Source organism: Sceloporus occidentalis, unplaced genomic scaffold (assembly GCF_023333645.1).
Source record: "Sceloporus occidentalis isolate IW3139 unplaced genomic scaffold, rSceOcc1.0.p SCAF_3, whole genome shotgun sequence".
Classification (NCBI taxonomy): Eukaryota; Metazoa; Chordata; class Lepidosauria; order Squamata; family Phrynosomatidae; genus Sceloporus; species Sceloporus occidentalis.
The window spans coordinates 40,788,712-40,810,149 of NW_028316983.1; the positions used below are offsets into that span (position 1 = coordinate 40,788,712).

The following is a 21,438-nucleotide window of genomic DNA, read 5'->3' on the forward strand; positions in this document are numbered from 1 at the left end:
AGAAAGAAGGTCTGATAAGTAAGGAGGGGCCAGCCCATGGAGGGATTTAAACGTCGACAGCAGGAGCTTATACTGAATGCAGAAAGGGAGGGGGAGTCAGTGAAGGGATGCCAGCAATGGAGAGATATGGTCAGAGCGGTGGGCGGATGTGATAATGCGTGCAGCTGAATGCTGGACAGAGATTAAAGGACGGAGGTGAGAAAGAGGAAGTCCAGTCAGGAGGACTATACAGTAATCAAGTTGTGAGACCACTAGGGCATGGATCAGGATCTTGGCAGTAGAGGCGGAGAGATAAGGTCGGATTTTAGCACTATTGTACATAAAGAATCTACAAGCCTTGGCTGTGGTCTGGATCTGAGGGATACATGACAGAGAAGAATCAAAGACAAAACCAAGACTGTGGGCTTGCTGGACTGGTTGAATAGAAATGTTGTCCACAGAGACAGAAAAGTAGTGTTGAAGGGTGGGCTTAGGAGGAAAGACAAGAAGCTCTGTCTTGGACATGTTGCGCTTCAAACGCCAATGGCACATCCACTGCGAGACAGCTGTGAGACATGATGAAACTTGCTGTTCAAGCCTTGGAGAAAGGTCGGGGGTGGAAAGATATAACTGGGATGTGTTTGGCTAGATGATAGAATCATAGAATTGTAGAGTTGGAAGAGACTGCAAGGGCCATCCAGTCCAACCCTCTGCTCAATCAACGCATCCCTGACAGATATCTATCCAGACTCTGTTTAAAAACCTTCAAAGAAGGAGACTCCATTACACTCCGAGGAAGAGTGTTCCACTGTTGAACAGCCCTCACTTTCAGGAAGTTCTTCCTAATGTTGAGGTGGAATCTCTTTTCCTGGAGCTTGCATCCATTGTTCCAGGACCTGTTCTCTGGAGCAGCAGAAAACAAGCTTGTTCCCTCCTCAATATGACATCCCTTCAAATATTTAAACAGGGCTATCATATCACCTCTTAACCTTCTCTTCTCCGGGCTAAACATCCCCAGCTCCCTAAGTCGTTCCTCATAGGGCATGGTTTCCAGACCCTTCACCATTTTAATCGCCCTCCTTTGGACACAGTCCAGTTTCTCCACATCCTTTTTGAATTGTGGTGCCCAGAACTGGACACAGTATTTCAGGTGGGGCCTGACCAAAGCAGAATAGAATGGCACTATTACTTCCCTCTAGACACTATATCTCTATTGATGCAGCCTAAAATTACATTGGCCTATTTAGCTGCCGCATCGCACTGTTGACTCATGTTCAACTTGTGATCTACTTGGACTCCTAGTCTCCCTTTCACATGTAGTTTCATTCAGCCAGGTGTCCCCCATCCTATATCTATGCATTTCATCCCCCCCCCCCCCTAAGTGCAGTACCTTACATTTCTCTGTGTTGAATATCATTTTGTTAGCTTTGGCCCAGCTTTCCAGTTTATTCAGGTCACTTTGAATTTTGATCCTGTCTTCTGGGGTATTAGCTACTCCTCCTTATTTCGTGTCATTAAATCACTTGACATTATATTTGGAGAAGGACTCATATGGTTCCTTTTCCATGCAAAGTTTTGTTGCTGTTGTTGTTGCCTTTAGGTCATTTCCAATTTGGCAAGATATGTTCAGAAGGGATTTGTCATTGTCTTCCTCTGCTCAAGGTCACCTAATGGGTTTCCATTTCTGAGAAAGGATCCAAACCCTGGTCTCCCAGAGTTCTAATTCAAAATTTAAAAAAGTATATCATACTGACTCTCTTCATTCAAGGTAGTTTCTTACAATACAGAAAACTAAGAGTGCATCTACTGTACATTACACAGTGGTGGCAGTGTAGTACCACTTTAACTGCCATTGATCCATCTTTCAGAATCCTGAGAATTGTAGTTTGGTGAAGTACTTAGAATTCACTGTAGAGATCATTAGTTCAGGGGAGTGGAGTACTTCTGAGTAACAGAGAGGGCTCCAGGTAGGAATACTCAGTAGCAGCTGTTGGCCCCAAAGTCAATGTGGCAATGAATCCTTTCAGGGTTTTAATATGAACTTGAAAGGAGGCACCCTAGTAGCTGAAGTTATTTTGGGAATAACATTCCAAACACTGGGTAGCTCAGTTAAATTTTAGACTAAACCCCAGAGCAGATTCACCATCCTATTGACAAGGAAACCAATTTTTGTAAGATTATCTCTCCTATTTCAGTTTTAGACTCCCAAACAGACATTTCTGATATACAGCATACCACTACTCACACCCGGAGTTGCATCATCTTCTTGATTCCCTGATGGATGTTTTATTCAAACACCCATGAAGATAGATTCTTTACTTCTTGTTTTGTTTTGTTTTCTTGGCCCACTAGAAAAAGGCTGCTTTGCAGAATTTTCTTGAACTATTCTTCATATTTTGGCGAATGTTGACTGCCATTTTTATCCCACAGTGCCCTGGGAGAATGCTATGCCCAGGGAACTGCTAATGGTGAACCCCTCTATCTGTTGGTATTTGCTCATTCCAGCAAATATTTTGTTATTGGGAAATCGATGTGAAGTGTTTTTCAGTATATGGGAGCTTCCAGTCTTACCACACAAATTTATTGCTATACTACCATTTCACCATGTGACATTTGAGGGTGACATGTAGAGATGTTTTCGCCTAAAAATGCTTGTATGAATCAACATTAGCTTTGCTCCCAAGTCACTTCCTGAAACTCTGTGTGATGTCCAGTTTCCAGGTGTTCAGAATTTATCAAATGAAATGCCTTGTTTTCAGTTCTTTCTGCATAATATTTTCAATATGGCTTGTCAAGACTGTTCTCAGTTCCTTTCTATTGCTGTCAGAATAATAGCCCAAGCATAACAAAGACTAAACACTCTTCTATCAAGCAGAGATTAGCCAATCTGAGTTCCCAGGCATGAGCTCTGCAGGAAAAGGAAGACGCAACATAGAGAGAGCTTTTTGGGAGTGTAAGAATCAGAAAGAGAAATCTTTTTTGTTACTGTCTGTGGAAATTGATACCAGAAAGAACATGGGGGTGGGAGGGAAGAATGATGGAATACATCAAATGGGCAACTTTTTAATTATTAGATGGCACTTTTTAAGTCTAACAGATTTATTTTAGCATAAGATTTTGTGAATTACAGTCAACCAGAAGCAGATTATAATCCACATAAACTCATGAACTCACCATAAAATTAATTCAGTGACTCTTCGAGCCCTCCCTTCCCCTCCTTTTTTTTTTTTTTAAAAAAAAAAATAGATTAAAACAGCTATCTTATTAAAAATGGCTCTGTTCTGATGACTCTCTGTTCTCTAGCCATGGCCCAGGATGTATATTTTGCTATGCCACTTATATCCCTTCATGGGTCCCTTCTGTAACATGGAGATGTAAGATATCTATCATAGAAACTTAGATAATGATATTTGTTAAGAATTAAATTTTATAGACTCACCAAAAGGCAGATAAAGTGACTTCACAAGCTAAATCTGTGCATTATTTGGCAGCACTTGGAAAAGTTAGTTTTGGGGACCAAAACTTCCTGAATAATCCAGCTCATTTGTTTGTTTGTTTGTTTGTTTTACTTTCCCTGGAATAGACAAAGGAACATTATTGGGTTTACACTGTTGAGTTTAAAGCTCCTTGGAAAGTAATGGACACTCAGTTTCTGACTAATTCTTTGTATCTAGTGCCAATTGCATAAGCATGTTTATGTGTTAATGTGTCTGAAAAAACAATTTGATTCTCAGCTAGGATCAAGCACATGGGATGAAATGCAGCAGCATGACAACCTTTAGGGGCCTTGTTCTATGAACTCTGAATCATTCTTCCCCAACCTGTTGCTCTCCAGATCAATGCTGGATGGTGGATATACATCAACAGATCTGAAGGACAACAGATTCTAAAATGATGTTCTGAATATTCCTATTTAAACTATGAAAGTAAGCATTCATTCACATGGAGATCACACCAAATATTTTTCCCCTGGCTAATGTAGGAATAACATCTCTTGCAGCCTCTCTTCCTTATTCCGACTGCCACCGCCACCATTCACCATCCAGTCCTTGAAATTTCCTTAACTAAACTTGGAGGAAGTGCTTCGAAATCTGAGCAATGACTACACTTCCCCATGGTACAGTCAGTGGATCTTTGGTGGCACCCACCTATGGTTTATTACTACCTCATTCCAGGGATATGTGCATGAAGAAACTACTCTACTGCTTCTGCCCACATAGTTCCTCTGGCAGGTCATGGAATGGCATGGTATCACTGTACATCAGGAAAGATGCACTGATGCAGGGCTGACCCAAGAAATTTTGCTGTCTGAGGCAGCACAACAAATCATACCCCCCTTCCCCCTGACACTAAAGTCACCAGCTGAGATCCTGCACCAGGAGATGTTTTTGTAGCTCCATCTCCCAATGCTAACCACAGATATCTACTTTTTAAGCAGGTCATCCTCCCAACATGGTCAGAGGGATGAGTGTGGATGCATACAGCTCTTATATGGAGGCCGCACTGCTTAAAAGGTAGGTTTGAAGTGGGGGGGGGCTTTTGGCCATTTCATGGCCAGAGGAGACTTCTTATCTATGCAAAAATTGTAAAAATGAATTGTAATGACCTATGTCAGACTTATACCTTCGTAATTCATAAAGAGAATGACAGCCATGGTGTATAATATCCAAGGCCAACCAATTTATTTTGGCACCTGAGTAGAAGAAAATCCCTTAAGAACCTTTGGTGTCAAAATGACTTGGCTTGCCATGACTTTGCATTAGTTGCTTCTCATACAAATGTTTTGGGCTGGCCATTGGCAGGAGCTGTGTATTAAAACAATTGTTGGTGGAAGAAGTGGCAAACATTTGACTTCCTGGTGGTTCTCATCTATGGAGTTTATTACACAGAGTTTATCCCATCCAGAAATGGAATTTAAATCAGAAAAATCCCACAAAAGTGGGATCTTTTTCAGATGATGTTGAGGGGCTTCCCGCACAGAAAGTGGACATATCCTGCTAAAGCGGGATCGTTTTCAGATTATATTGGGGGCACTGAGCAATAATCCGACATTAATCCACACAGATAGTGGACAAAATTGGCCACTTTTTACTTTCAGGATTTTCTCGAAAGTAAAAGTGGCCGATTGTGTCCGCTTTCTGTGCAGTTTAATGTCAGATTAAAACTCAGTGCTCCCAATGTGTCTGAAAACAATCCCACTTTTGCGATATTTTCCTGGGATTTAAATCCTGTTTCTGCACAGGATTTTGACCCTTAGCCTCTTGTATGATAAACTGTACTACACCAGGTGTAGTGTTATCCTTTCTTTCTCTTCCTGCTAGTTAAGAGCATTTTGGAAGAGGAAAGCACCCAACTCTAAGAAGAATATTCCTATTTGCTCAGGAGCAGCAATATCTTGAATAATGAGGAGCCCAACAATTCGGCATACTGTGACTTAAAACAATTTACTTACTGCAGTAGAGCCAGCAATGAGAGTTGTTAAATCCTGCAAGACATTTACCTTAATTCCACAATATAATTAATTAACTCTCCCTAATCCAAATGCAATTAGCAGGCTCTCCGACTGTGCCTCTTAATTGTTCTCTGTGCTATTAGCCAAATGACTTGCAAGTGATGCTTTTCAGCACAGTTTTCTGTCATTCTACATACACTTTGTGTCTGGAACCCAATCCTAAACCTATCATGGGAAAAGAAATCTTACTGATTTCTATGGGATTTACTCCTACGTTATACATTTAGACAAAAGTTATAGGTGGAGGCTGAGACAATGCAGAAAACTCAACACACCATCTTGCTTAATTTTAGAAAATGATACATTCTTTCCATAGGATTAATTAAATGCATCCTGCCTTGTGTTATTAAGACTGGTCCAAATTGCCTGACCCACGATATTCATATGTGTTGCATGCTCTCCAGTAGATTTCCTTTTATGAAAACTCTAAGGCAAAATTACCATGGGGTTTTCTTGGTATGATTTGTTCAGAGTGTGTTTGCCATTGCCTTCCTCTGATACTAAGAGAGTGTGTTTTGCCCATGGTCACCCAGGGGCTTTCTGTGGCTAAGCAGGGATCCTGCCCCTGTTCTTCTGGAGTCCTAATCCAACAGTGAGACCATTACAGCATGCTGGCTCCCATCACTTTCATACAGATGGCAAAAAGAGTGATAAGGAGTTATTCAGTCATTTTATGTATAGGTCAAAATGGGCATGAAAGTGAAGAATACAACCAGCCTCTGCCACCATTTCAATCCAATGTCAGCATAATTTAAGGATGATTCCATTGGGGATGGAAAAGGAGACTGGAAGGAATGCCACAGAAAGAAAAGTGGGGTTGGTGGTAGCAGCAAAAGATAAGATAAGTTAAGGAGCAGTTTTGGCTTGGCTGCCCTTACTCGTTCATGTTTGAGCCTTAGTTGGTATCATGTCTACTGAATAATGTAGTTCAGGACCGAACAGCTCTTGCCCCTTCCACAGATGTTGACCAGTAATTCCCATCAGGTTTAGCCAGCATAGCCAGTGATGAGGAATGCTGGGAGATGCAGTCCAACAACATCTACAGAGCCACAAATTACACACTGCTTTATTTAAATAAGCCAACAAAAGCAATACATGTCACCTTCAAAGAAAAATCAGTTAACTGAAAGCATGTGGATTTCAGCCAATGTAGCTCCATGGATATTATTTCACTGTTCATGGTATTGGTATTGTTAACTGCCTTCTAGTCAACCTCAACTCATGGCAACCTCATGGATGAATTATCTCCAAGATCCCCTGTCCTCCACTGCTCTATTTAGGTCCTGCAGATTCAGGCCCCACGGCCTCCCTCATTAAATTCAATTATCTGACATGTGGTCTCCCTCTCTTTCTATTGCCCTCTAAATCCCTAGCATTATTGTCTTTTCCAATGATTCAAGTCTTTTCATGATGTAGCCAAAGTGAGATTTCATAGTCTTACCTTCCAGGGAGAGCTCAGGCTTGATCTGTTCTAGAACAAATTTGTTTGTCTTCTTGGCTGTCCATGATATCCTCAGCACTACATCTCAAATGAGTTGATTTTCATTCTATTGGCCTTCTTCACTGTCCAGCTCTCACATCTGTACTTGATGTTGGAGAATATGATGGCTTGGATAATCCTCACTTTTGTGTTCAGAGTTATATATAGTGTGCCGTGGGGTGCACGCAGGGCGAGCGGGACGGCGCGTCCCATTCAAATGAATGGACGCACGCACCCGTGGTGCCCTGCGCGCCGCTGTGCTGCCGCGCCGCAGCGCACAAGCCCCATTGTTTCTAATGGGGCTTGAGCATAGGCAGAATTCGCCTTACGTGGGGGGCAGGAACAGATCCACCGCGTAAGGCAAGGGCCGACTGTATTTACACTTTAGAATCTTGTCCACTTCTTTCATAACTGCCCTTCCTAGTCCTAGTTTTCTTCTGATTTCTTGACTGCAGTCTCCATTTTGATCAATGTTTGATCCAAGATATGGGGACTCTTTAGACTATTTCAACTTTCCCATTGTTTAGGATGAATTATTGTAGATTTTTCATGGTCATTATTTTTGTTTTCTCAATGTTTAACAATAAGCCAACCTTGGTACTTTCCTCCATGACCTTTTGCAGTAAGTCATTGTTGGGTTCTGCTAGTAGTATAGTGTCATCTGCATATTTTAGGTTGTTAATGTTCCTCCCTATGACCTTCACTCCTCCTGCTGGCCTTACATGAAACATATAGCAAGGAGGAGACTAGAGAGCCATTGATTCTTTCTCAGTGTCATTGTTGTCATTATTAAGTACAAGAAGGTCCACTTCTGGAATTTCTGGTCATGAAATAAAAATAGTGGGCAGTATTAATTGATTCAAAACCCCTAAAGAAGAGAAAGAATAAGCATATAGGGATGAAACACATATTGACATGCTGCCTTCTTAGGAGCTAAATACATGTTCTGTGATGACTCCTAAGGTAATGGGGCAGTAAATACATTCTGTGTTTTAATTTGAACTTTAAAGGTACAAAACACATTTTGGGGGCAGAGCTTCAGCATCTTGGAAAGCTCATTTAAACTTTGTATAAACCCTGAATAGACTCCCTACCACATCAAAACTGAAGCCAGCAGCCACCACTGCTTCAAAGTATGTTGTCTCAAAATTATACAGTAGGCATACTGCATATTCCTATTACTCTTCCCACATTGGGCATCATTTTGAACCATTTTTCATTTTGCTTCTGATTTCTATGTAAATACTTCACAGATATTGATTGCTGAGCTTCTGGAAAGGATGCTGGACTTGGTGCACTTTTCCTGTTTTTAAGTGAGAATAATAATAATAATAATAATAATAATTATTATTATTTCTATAGCACTGTAAATGTACACAGTGCTTTACATACAAATAATAAAACCAATAAAAATATAAAACCTGCCAATGGTGTACAATCTACAAAATACATATAAACAATAGGTAGTAATATAAAATAGAATTAGTTAGAAACGCAGGCAACAATTAAAACTTCAACATCCACTGTCTAATCATATATCAGATAAATATTCACACAGTGCCTGGGAACGCTTCCCAGAACAGGGTGGTCTTCAACTCAGATTTAAAAGTTGTCAATGAAGTGATGACCCATGTTCATGAGGGAAGAAGGTTCCAGGAGTGAGGGGCAGCAAGTGAAAAGGGACGAATCTGGGATGGGGCAGTGGAGATCCTAGGCTGGGGCATCAGACCTTGACTTCTAGAATGGAGGGTATGAGTGGGAATGTAAGGAGAAAGAAGTTCAGATAAATAAAGAGGGGCCAGCTCATGCAGGGCTTTAAAACTCAACAACAGAAGCTTATACTGGTTACTGGAAGGGATAGGGGAGCCAGTGAAGGGATGATAATAAAGGAGAAACATGGCCAAAGTGGCATGCGGATGTGATGATGCATGCCGCTGAATGCTGAATGGAAATTAAAGGACAAAGATGAGAGAGAGGAAGCCCTGCCAGAAGGAGGTTGCAGTAATCTAGTTGGGAGACCACCAGGGCATGGACCAGAGTCTTGGCAGTGGAAATTGAGAGATATGGACAGATGTTGGCAATGTTGTAACGAAAGAATCTACAGGCTTTGGCTGTGGCCTGGATGTGGGGGATGAAAGACAAAGAATCAAAAGTGAAACCAAGATTTATTTATTTATTTATTTATTTATTTATATTTATTAGCGTACTTATACCCCACCCTTCAGCCCTAAAGGCTATCAGAGTGGCTTACAATTATTATTTTTAATTAGACAGTTCCCTGCCCTCAACCTTACAATCTAAAAAGACACGACACAAAAGGAGAAGGGAATGGTAGTAGGGAAGGGGATCAGGTCCAGCAGTTTTTCTCTTCCTCTGAGGTCTGGACCAAGGTAGATGGACTGGACAGAGGGCTCTTCTTCTTAGTTCAGGCCAGGCCCGATGGAGCGGCAGGCCTCACTCTCCCTCCGTTGATGTATATGACAAAGGGTGGGTTCATACGCTTACTGAGATACACTGTTGTAGGTAACAATTTATTCCCCTGTCCCCTCAGACATTTGGGCGATTCTTTTTTTTCTGGCACATAGCAAGGGGTTTGCTTGCTGCCAGAGTTGAATTAAATTATTTTGACATTCCTTCACCATTTTGCATTTGGTTTGTAGAGACAAGTAAAGGCTGAATTTTATGTGTGCTGCACTCAGCAGCCATGGTGCATTCTGAGAAGGGCTTGCTAGGCTTTTGATTTGGCTGCTGCAGGCTGATATATTGAGAAAAATAAGGCCTCTGAAAGGGTACACAAAAAAAGGCAGAGCTTAAAAAAATTACCTTCTGGAACTACAAAACTCAGAACTCCCAACAGCCCTACTAGCTAGAAGATTCTTAGAGATATAGTTCAAAAAAGTAACTTTCCTAAGCTCTGTAGTCTTCAAGCACTTGACACAATTTCCCTGTTCTGGTTATGAAACCAGGAAATAACAGTTATGTAAAATACGATCCACCACTTGCAAGAATGCAAGATTGTATAGATGGTGAAAAGGTGGTGCAGCTTTCCATGAGCATTTGGAGGTGGCATTTGCAACACTTCTGAATAGTAAGAGAAAAGGGCCCCTGAGCCTGGCTCTATAGTCCCTTCTGACTCTCCAGCATGATGTTGCTGCCTTGCATTTTGCTTTATTAAACTTGACACAAAATCAATCCAAGGCACAAGGGAAAGGCCACATATTTATTTATTTTTACCACCTTTCAGTAAAATAAAATAAAATAAAATGGCAATTTGCTGAGTCCTGATTAACAATTGAAATGCCTAAAGTTTGCATTTGAGTCCATCTGCTTTTATTGTCCTTGGAAAGACTGTTCCTTGAGTCTTATACGCCTTTGTAGGAAGACTGTATCAGCTTGCAGCCCTCTTATGGCACAATCTAATACTTCAGATTTAATATGAAGTGGAACTGTTGAAGAGATTGGTCACTATTGAATGATGGCCTGTGTTTTTATATTGGAAGAATTATGGTCCTTTTAGCTTAGGTGTGAGGAATCATTTTACGGTGAGTCCCATGGTATTGGGGATAATTTGGTAGAGGCCAAATGCCAACAGAGCTAGAAATGGGCAGGTCTAACCTTTCCTAGCTCACCTTTTATTCAACCCCCCTTCTCCTCCCTCTTTCTATCTGTGCAGAAACATCCCAGGAAAGAGGTTATTGCAAACCGATTACTCAGTGAGTAATGAATAATATTGATTACTATTATTATGAACTGATTACTCACAGAGACCTAGTGAAATTGGGCTGAAAGTTGCTGGTCACTTATTGGTCTCCTTAGTCCTCTCCACAATAACTATCACCAGAGATGTAACAATACGTCTAATTTGAGTCCACAGTCACTTAGCAAATAGCTGAGGTATGAATCAAGAGAAAGCCCTACAGCATTAACAGAACTGATAGATAACTAGGCCTGACGTTATAGAATCATAGAGTTGGAAGAGACCACAAGGGCCATCCAGTCCAACCCCTGCCATGCAGGAAATCTCAATCAAAGCATCCCCGACAAATGGCTATCCAGCCTCTGTTTAAAGACCTCTAAGGAAGGAAACTCCACTACACTCCAAGGGAATTTGTTCCACTGTTGAACAGCCCTTACTGTCAGGAAGTTCCTTCTAATGTTGAGGTCGAATCTCTTTTCCTGGAGCTTGCATCCATTGTTCTGGGTCCTAGTATCTGGAGCAGCAGAAAACAAGTTTGCTCCCTCCTCAATATGACATCCCTTCAAGTATTTAAACAGGGCTGTCATATCACTCCTTAACCTCCTCTTCTCCAGGCTAAACATTCCCAGCTCCCTAAGTTGATCCTCATAGGGCATGGTTTCCAGATCCTTCACCATTTTAGTCACCCTCTTTTGGACACACTCCAGTTTCTCAATGTCCTTTTTAAATTGTGATGCCCAGAACTGGACACAATATTCCAGCTGGGGCCTGATCAGAGCAGAATAGAGTGGTACTATTACTTTCCTTGATCTAGACACTATACTTCTATTGATGCAGCCTAAAATCACATTGGCCTTGTTAGCTGACACATTGGACTGTTGACTCATGTTCAATTTGTGACTCCCTCACCCCTTTCAGATGTAGTCTCATTCAGCCAGGTGTCACCCAAGATGTATCATTATCACTCCCAGTATTACTGATACTCAGGCATGACTGCCATTGTGATTTAGTCAACATGGCATCAGCCATTGCTGAAAAGCAGGCATTGGCATACTTAGGGGAACACCAAGGTTTGTAGACATACCAACAACAAATTTGGGAGAGAAAAAATCAAGTGAGGATACTCCTTCACCAACTAGTCTAAGGAGGACTCTGTTCAGTGGTTAAGCCAAGGGTGGAAAGTTGTGTTGTCTGTGGGCCGCACATGGCTTCTGTGGACTCAAAGCCCCATAATGTTCTCCCTCCCATCGCTGAGAAAAAACTGTCACTAGAAGTGGCAATCAAACAAGAGGGGTCCAGATGAAGGGAAGTAATAGCACCACTCAAGTTGGAGTGATTTCTGTATTTCTACATGGCGGGGGTTAGACTAGCTAGCCTCTGCAGTCTCTTCCCATTCTATTGTTTTATTTCACCTAAATGCTACATTTAGGCAGGAAATATTGAATATATAAATATAAGATGGATGGCACCTGGCTTGATAACGGTACATGTGAAAGGGATGGTGAGGTTTTTGCAGACCACAAACTAAATATGAGTCAACAGAGTAATGTAGCAACCAAAAAGGCCATGCAATTTTAGGCAACAAAAGTATAATATATGGATCAAGGGAAGTCATAGTATACTCCGTTCTGCATGGCTAAGATCTCATTTATTCAGGACAACAAATTCCAAGAAGACTATTGACAAACTGGATTGTGTTCTGAGGAAGGCAACCAAGCTGATCAAACATCTGGAAACCAAAACTTATGAGGACCTACTTAGGGGGCTGGGTATATTTAGCTTAGAGAAGACTGAAGAGTGATATGATAGCCACATTTACATTACTAAAGGGATGTCAGGTAGAAGAAGTGTTTGTTTGGGCTGCCCCAGAGACTAAAACATGACCTCTGCTTTCAAATTACAGGAAAAGATGTTTCACCTAAACATGAATGGTCATTGTAATCTCTTCCAACTTTATGATTCTATGATTAGGAAGAATGTCTTGACTGCTGGAGGCATTAGGGCTAATGTGTGATTGGTCAAAAGACTGAAAAGGAACTTTCCATACTGCAACATGTTGTTGTGAGTCCCACCTGTGGACACCTATCCCTAAGTCTCAGCATTAGGAATATTATAGCCAAGTGACATGGATTTAACAGTGTAGACTTGTTTTATTTTTTTTCTTGGGGACATTAATGGTGTGTGGTGCATAGAAGTCAAAGTTGCTACAGCACTGATTCCCCCCCCCTCCCCCCAGTTTTCTTCTTCTTCTTTTGGTTATCTCCTGGCGGGGAAATGACAGGAGAGTAGAATGATCCAACCATGTAAATGAAAAATGAAAATTGCTTTTTTGCTGCAAATGAAATGATTTTATGAGATGTGCTGAAAGGTGTGGTGGTTCAGCTGGCTCTGTAGTACTCTATGCAGCAGATATATTCACACCCAAGCAGAATAAAATAAGCAAATGTCAGTCCTTGTGGGTGGGGTAGATCACAATCCTTATTAGGGCCATACTTTATTAGGCTAAATATAATGACCAAAAAAAAAAAGCTTTTGAGTTCTCCAAGGCATGATGCTGAATAAAAAAAGGTTTGGGGGAAGAAAGGCCACCCAATGAGGTCTACATTTATCTCCAGTCTTAAGATGGGATATGAGGGAAGGGAGACATTCAAATTAATATCTACTAGGTTCTATTCAGTTGCACCTAGATCTATCCCTAAGACTGCCGGACTGAAAAAAGACTCAATTGGGACCAAATAGACAGGCCAAAATAAAACTGCTTTGGGTCACTTTGGAGGTATGCTGTTTAAATGAGGCCAGAAGCTGCACCAAAACCACGCTTCAGTCCTAAGGACTGAAGCACAGTTTTGGTGCTGCTTCTGGCCTCTTAAGATGCATGTGTCATTTAAACAGCATACAGTGGAGCCTTGCCTTACGTGGTGATCCATTCTGGACCCCCCCTCCTGCGTAAGGCAAATACCATGTAAGCTCAAACCCCATTCAATAGAATGGGGCTCAGCTTTCAGCGGCACGACATGCATGCACCATTCAATGGGTTGCAGCGCGGCTTCAACATTAACCGGAAGCCACGTATGGCATGCCCGCGTATGGAGTGGGTGCACTGTACCTCCAAAGTGACCTGAAGCAGCTTTATTTTGGCCTGTCTGTTTGGGCCCAATTGTTCAATACTTGTCCCCATTTTTAAAAATAAAGAACACAGTGACTATATAAATTGGTTGTCCATAGATTAAACCTTGGGGATGGGTGGAAAAAATATTGCTTTATATGAACAAAATCAGAAACTAATTTTAAAGTGTCAAATTAGGTTTAAAATGCAAGCCGGTGTGGTATAGTGGTTTGAGTGTTGGGCTAGGATTCTGGGAGAACAGGTTTCAAATCCCCATGTTGTCACAGAAACCCACAGGGTGATCCCTTTTGATACAATGATTATTATTATTATTATTATTATTATTATTATTATTATTAACCTTTATTTATAAAGCGCTGTAAATTTACACAGCGCTGTACATACAATCTTTTTAATTAGACGGTTCCCTGTCCTCAGGCTTACAATCTAAAAAGACATGACATAAAAGGAGAAGGGAAAGGTGGTGGGGCTAGTAGGCTAAAACATATAAAGTACATAGCAATACAGGAAATGGTTCAATAAAACAGGCATCAAAAGAACATCAAATAGCAAGCGACAATTATGCAATGCCTGGGAACGCTTCTCTGAACAGGATGGTCTTCCATTCTGTTTTGAAGCTGGTTAAAGAAGTGATGGCTCTTGCTTGTGGGGGAAGAAGGTTCCAGGAGTGAGGGGCAGCGAGTGAAAAGGGGCGAATCCGAGATGGGGCAGAGGAAATCCTGGGCTGGGACAGCAGACCTTGACTACCAGAGCGGAGGGCCCTGGTGGGAAGGTGAGGAGAAATAAGGTCTGATAAGTAAGGTGGAGCCAGCCCATGAAGGGCTTTAAACGTCGACAGCAGGAGCTTGTACTGAATACGGAAAGGGAGGGGGAGCCAGTGAAGGGATGCCAACACAGGAGAGATGTGGTCAGAGCGGTGGGTGGAAGTGATAATGCGTGCAGCTGAATGCTGGACAGAGATTAAGGGACGGAGGTGAGAAAGAGGAAGCCCAGCCAGGAGGACGTTACAGTAATCAAGTTGTGAGACCACTAGGGCATTGACCAAGATCTTGGCAGTAGAGGCAGACAGATATGGTCGGATTTTAGCAATATTGTACAAAAAGAATCTACAAGCCTTGGCTGTGGTCTGGATCTGAGGGATACACGACAGAGAAGAATCAAAGATGAAACCAAGACTACAAGTTACTTTATCTTAGCCTCAGAGGACATCATTGGCAAACCAGTAAACAAAAATATTGCCAAAAAAATCCTGTGATAGGTTCACTTTAGGACCTCCACAAGTCAGGAAGGGCTTGACACTCCAGTCTTAAAGATGGGACCTAACACCAGCAACACTAAGTTTCAAAACAGTCAATAGAAGTGAACATGGATGCTCTACCTTGGAGGATAAAAGCTCCTGTGCAGTGGATATAAAATCCAAATCGAAACATGACATCTGAACTGAAACATTAGAACATGTCCACAGGAATGTGATCAAAATGGTAAAAGACCCAAAGAGGAAAAGTCCTATGAGGAAAAGGTGAGGGAGTTGGGAATGTTTGGCAAGGGAAAGAGTGAAAGATGATTTGGGGGTAAATGAAGAGAGATGGTGGAACAAGCTTTTTTTCCTGCTGCTCCAGAGGGCAGGGCACAAATAAATTAACTCAAATTACAAGACAGGAAGTTCTGATTAAACATTATGAGGAACATCCTGATGGGGAAAGCTGTTCGATAACAGTTTGATATATACAATAATAATATACAATCAAAATCATAATAAAATCATCAGAGAATAATTGAAGAGAATAACAATATCCACTCCTAGAAAGACTCAGAAAACATGCGGTACAAGTCTAGCAGTTTAAAGAGTGTGGCATTCTGAAAGACCCTTGGCTCATTGAGAGCCTCCTGCAAAGCAACTAAACCAATTCCTCATCCCGCCAACTAGATGCTTCCTTCCTTTCATCTGGATTTTTAACTCCATAGCAACAGGGCAGCTAAGTGCTGCAAACTAGCCCTCTATCTCCCTACGTGGTTTGTGTCCATGGTGTGTTTTAGAATGGGGAGAACATTGGTCACCCATGCAAACCATCTTTATCTCAGAGTGAGTGAATGAGAGAGCAAGCAAGCACCTTTTGGAATTAAATATCTGGAACAAGAACACAGAGCAGCAAATAACACCATCTTAAAAGGTATGTACTTGATTAAAAATTAGTGGATTCTCTGAGGAACTAGGGTATATGGTTGGGAAAATACTTGCTAACATACAGTTTTACCATTCCGGCTCAGAAAAGCTTGTAAAGCTGTAACTCTGAAGTGATCAATAAAGGTGGGCCTTCTGTTTTCTGTTCTAGCTGCAAATCCATCTGTCCTTTTAAGTCCTTCAACTGAATGGGGTAGATCATAACCGGACTGCAAGTCTTCAGGCAGATTTCAGGTTCCTATTCATGTTGCACCTTAGGAATAGGATTTGGAATGAACACATTTATTTGCTGGATGTGTGATATTCAACCAAGTTCAAATGCTACTGCTCAAGTTTCCAGTAGCTTTTTTTTTATTACGTTTCTGAGTTCCTATTTTTTTAAAAAAAATGAAATCAAGATCAATAGTGCTAAAAGGGTGATTCATAACTACAAGCTTCAGTAGGCATCATTTAGCATCCAGTGGAGGTTTCTGCCTGTCTTGCTTAACAGCTTCATCTTCAGTCTGCAAATAATATAACTCTGGTACTTTCTTAAGGTGGAGAGTTATCTCAGACAAAGCAGATATGCTGCAGCAGGATTTTTGCCTAACTTGCCTGCTCTCCACCACAGTGAGTGAGGGGTGCATGGAGATTTTGCTAGCATCAATAGTAGAGAAGCTACTGTTTTGGGCAGATGTGCTAATTTTTCTGCAGTATCTGTATACCAGAATCAGTATGGTGTAGTGGGTTGCAAATTGGACTATGCCTCTGCAGACCCGGGTCCAATTCCCACTCAGTTATGCTCTGCAGAGCCCCACTGAGTGACCTTGGGCAAGTCACATGCTTTAAGCCTCAGGGAAAGGTAATGGCAAACTTCCTCTGAACAAATCTTGCCAAGAAATCCCCATGATAGGTTTGTCTTACGGTTGCCATAAGTCAGAAACAACTTGAAGGCACAGAACACAATGGCTGGTAATTCACACTTGATTTTAAATATGCACACTTTCATTAGAGATTTCTTGCTTCCTGAAATTTATCCTCCCTGTCTTGAACACTTGCCTCATCCAGCATTGGTCTAGCCCACCATGCTCAAAAACCCAAACCAACAAACAACAAACAATGAAAAGGATGGCGCTCTATGATTTTATGGCCTCCAGGTGAAATGTTGCCCACTCTTACTTCCTTTTCACCATGTGCCTTTGTAATGTGCAAGGAAGATGCTCATACCTGAGTTGCACAAGCCATCCAGCCTTTGAATAAGAAATCAGGAACATAGACAGTTCCACATACAGGCCTCCACATGAAGCAGCTACATCACACATTACATCAGGTGAGTGGTGGAATGGATAGTAGTATGGAATTGGATTGCTTCGTGAAAGCATAAAAAGCGGGCCAAGATAGTACTTAACCACCAGACAAACGAACATATATTTGCTTTTTGATCAATGGCCCTAGTGTGATCCCAAATGTTTGTCCAGTTTTTTTAAAAAATCACCTTGGATCCATGCAACCTAGACTTGTTTTCATGCAAAGTCACAAGATGTCAAAAAGGAAAAAGAATAGAGGGGATTCTGCTGGAGCACAATACCTTTTTACCCAATTACAAATAATAAATATAAATTGAGCAGGTGGCTGTGCTTTCTCCAGTTGGATGTAACACTCCCTAGACATCATCTTTAGCCTTCTTTCTCATGTTTGGATCAGTGGGTGAGGAGCTAACTATCCAGCCACTAGTGAGCTCAAGACCATGGTGCCATGTGCAGTTAGCCTTGCATATATTTACAGTAGATTAAAAGTGTGTATGATCTTGGCCATGAAGTCATCAGTAAGAAGATGGAACATGCACGTGATGAAATGGACTCTGGTTCATGAAAGATTGTACATAATACATTTACTTTGTAGCTACTATGGGATTTTGTTATTTTTGCTGATGCAGGGTTTCATGTTCTTGTTTCAAGAGGAATTCTCTGTGCACATTCCCTTGGGGTGCCTAGAACTTCACTCTATGAGAGTGAAATAACAAAACCTGAATTAGTAAAGGAACTCTAAAGGCCATGTATGGGGTGATCAACTGCACAGAGACCAGAGGGGAATTTTTTCTCTGTTCCAGGTTCTTCAGTTTGCCTTTGCAAACACTCAAAAAAACCCCAAGAAGTCACGCCATGTCACTCCATGACAATTTTGAGAGGTACTGCAGAGGAGAAGTGAGGTTTATGGGGGCAGTATGGGATTCTAGGATGCTTGTGGGGGCAAGGTATTTTGCATGGTTTCACACATTTGGGGACTTTCTACATGGTTTCGAGGCAAAAATTGCCTTAAGATAATGTTGATTTAAAAAAAAATGGGGGGAAGGGTTGACGTGGCTTTAGGAACCACAAAACTGATGGTTCATGGGCCGCACTTTGCCCATCTTGTCCTAGTGTGTCAAACTGCTTATGTAACAGTTTGGAGCATAACCAGTTTGATAATTCTGCTGTTTGCACATACACTTCCTCATTACTCAACATCATTACTCAACCTCAACCTCATTACTCAAGTTGCATTTTTATAAGGCAGATCAATGCCTGCATGCTGAACATAACTGATCTAACATAACTACATTGGCAGGAGTTTCTGCTTTGTCAGCATTCAGTTTGGATTCTTGTCTGTGTGTGTATGGCCAGGCCCAAGATCTTTGGAATGGGGTAAATAATAATTGAGCATTCTCTTAAGACAGGAAGTGAAAAAAAGCCAAGAACATGGTTCATTTATAAGTCCTTGATCTTGTACGTCACCTTGCAAGGTTCATTAGAAACAATATAGGACTTACAGGACAGGAAGTTACAGAATTCCCACTTGTGAAGAATGGTGTCTGTGTGTGTGACCGACAAAAGAATGAGGCAGCCTTATTTCTACTTTTCATATGTTTTATTATAAAGAAAGATAAGATAAGCATTGTGAGCCAAAATGTGCAGGTGCTGTAAAAACAGCACCACAAACAAAATAAAAAATAATAATTAAAAAAGAAAACAATGGAAAACGCACTTTTCATAAACTGTAATTCTGCTTTCTAATTTTTTCATAAATAGACGAAAATCCTTGTCAGCAATTTTAAATAGATGGACATATGGCTGAAAAAAATATAATAATGCCATATAACATGGATATAAATTGTCCATTTCTTGCTGTACAAATAATAGAAACAAGTTTGGCAGGGTTTGTTTTTTTATACACATCTCCATTCTATGTATAACTAAAAAATGTGCTACAATTAATATAAAATGCTTTTACTATAAAGTAAAACTACTAATTCTTTTTCCACAAAAAAAATCTTAAAGATGTCTTTAGCACAGTTCTAAAACATTTAGTAAGCTACTTACAACTATCCAACAAATTATATTGTTCATGGTCTTTTTTTTTCTTCACATTGTTTCCCTCTCATATTTGCACTTCTGCTTCCCATCTGCTCCATCCACCCAAACTCCAAACAATCGTTTTTAGTTTTTCACTTTAATATTTACCTATTTATTTATTTATTTCTGCCAGACATCCAAGGCCTTTTGCATGTACAATATTCACACAGACTTCACATTTCTCTTGCACATAGTTTAGTGCCATTTAGCAAGTCGTCAAAAAGAGTGTCTTCTCCTGATGAGCCAAGCCTAATGCCTTTGAGCAGTGCGCTCGGGTCTGTGCTGAATCTAAAAAGCAGTTCACTAGGAAAATGGTTCATAGCTAAGCTGGTGGCAAGCAGAGAAAGGTGCGCATGGGGTCAGGGGAGTCCTTTGTCAATTTTGTTCTTTATGATGTATACAAGGTTGGCTTCCATGTACAGTAGATTTCTGAGAAGAGAATAAAAGGGAAGAGGAGGAGGAAGAAAGAGGGAAAGGGAACAGACAGGCTACTCTCAGAGCCAGGATATGAATCCAAAGGCGAGGTGCTCTCTTGTCCATGTGACTTGCTTGATGCCCATCTGGGTATCCTGTTTCACAGACACTCTTAAAATGTCCTTTCCTTTCACCTTTGCAGAATGGAGATGTCAAGGTTTAAGTGAGGTAGAGTGACTTGTCCCTTGGCAGCATGCTGTAAGATGAGCAAAATAAACAATAAACGATTACAACCACCAGGCAAATAGGGATAGTTGTATTAGTGCTTTGTGCAGATGTGTGTTGTACAAATTGGTTTTCTTTGTATCAGATGTATCAACATAAGCCCACATGGAATGGCTTCCAAAATAAAAGAAAATACATATAAGACAATATATAGGTGTCATATCACCCTGGTAAAACTCAGGCATGACATCAAAACCATCAAAAGAGAATGCTAGAGAAACAGTGGAGGAATGGGATCTTATATACAGTAGTCTGTGCTTTCACTTTTTGTGGTTTCAGTTACCTGTGGTCATCTATGTTCTGAAAATATTACATAGTCCCTCCTTATTTGTGGTTTTTTTCTTTGCAGCTTCAGTTACCTGCAGTTACATGGTCCAAAAATATTACTGGTATAGGGTTCAGTACTATATATGGTTTTGGACATCCACTGGAGATCTTGGAACCTATCTATGGTGGATAAGGGGAGGCTACTGTCCATGACTGGTGGGAATACCCTCTCATTAAAAAAAAAAGCAAAGGAAAAAAAAAACATTTGGGAGAGAGATATTCTTGCAAGCAGAGATAATCATAGGCCAGATCATAGAAAGATTGCCCAGAGCAGCTTTCTTACCCACGTGGTAAAAAAACCCAAACATTTGAGGGACAAATGTGCTGAGTAAGAGCTAGCATGGCATAGTGGTTTGAGTGCTGGACTATGACTCAGGAGACCAGGGTTCGACTCCCCTCTTGGCTATGAAACTTATTGGATAACTGTGGGAATGTTACATGCTCCCAGCTTCAGAGGAAGGCAATGGCAAACCTCTGCTCAAGAATTCTTGCTAAGAAAATCCTATGATAGGTTTGCCTTAGGGTGGCCATAAGTCAGAAATGAATTAAAGATACATAACAACAACAACAACAACTGCAAGAAAAGAAACTGCCAAACTATGGAAATCTGACCGACAACTAACTTCACCACTTGAAGGCCAGGATGTGGACCTAGACCTGATGGAAAAACTCATAAACCAATTATGAGCTACAACATATCCTTGAGATACATATTTTTTATTCATCTTAATTTAAATTAATCAGATATGCAATGCACAACAAAACTGATTTGTTCCCCCTAGAAGAACATTTATGCTTACAGAAAAACACCTTGAGATTAATTTCTCTGTATCTTTTCTATCAGTAATTTTAGCCAAGTATTCAATTAATTCATAATTAATGTTTATTAATAGTAGCCACTGATTGATGGTGAGAGCAGATTTTCATGCCTGTCATGTTTCCTGTCACTAATTGTATTAGACATTTTACATTTTTATTATTTCATTATAGTATATTTCATTTTATTGTCCCGATAATGTTATCCACTCTGGAATTTTTAATAATGTGTAGCATATAAATAAAAA

The 21,438-nt window shown here is 40.8% G+C and overlaps 1 protein-coding gene across 6 annotated transcripts in view; it reads right to left on the bottom strand.

Moving 5' to 3' along the window:
• Positions 1-18,873: 18,873 nt before the first annotated feature.
• TOX2 (TOX high mobility group box family member 2) overlaps positions 18,874-21,438 on the bottom strand; it is a 323,402-nt gene continuing 320,837 nt past the window's right edge. For all 6 annotated transcript variants that reach the window (XM_089514104.1, XM_089514102.1, XM_089514107.1 and 3 more), the window contains one exon: positions 18,874-20,018. In XM_089514104.1, coding sequence (XP_089370230.1) covers positions 19,982-20,018 — 37 coding nt within the window. In that variant the 3' untranslated portion in view covers positions 18,874-19,981. The remainder of the gene's footprint in view (positions 20,019-21,438) is intronic.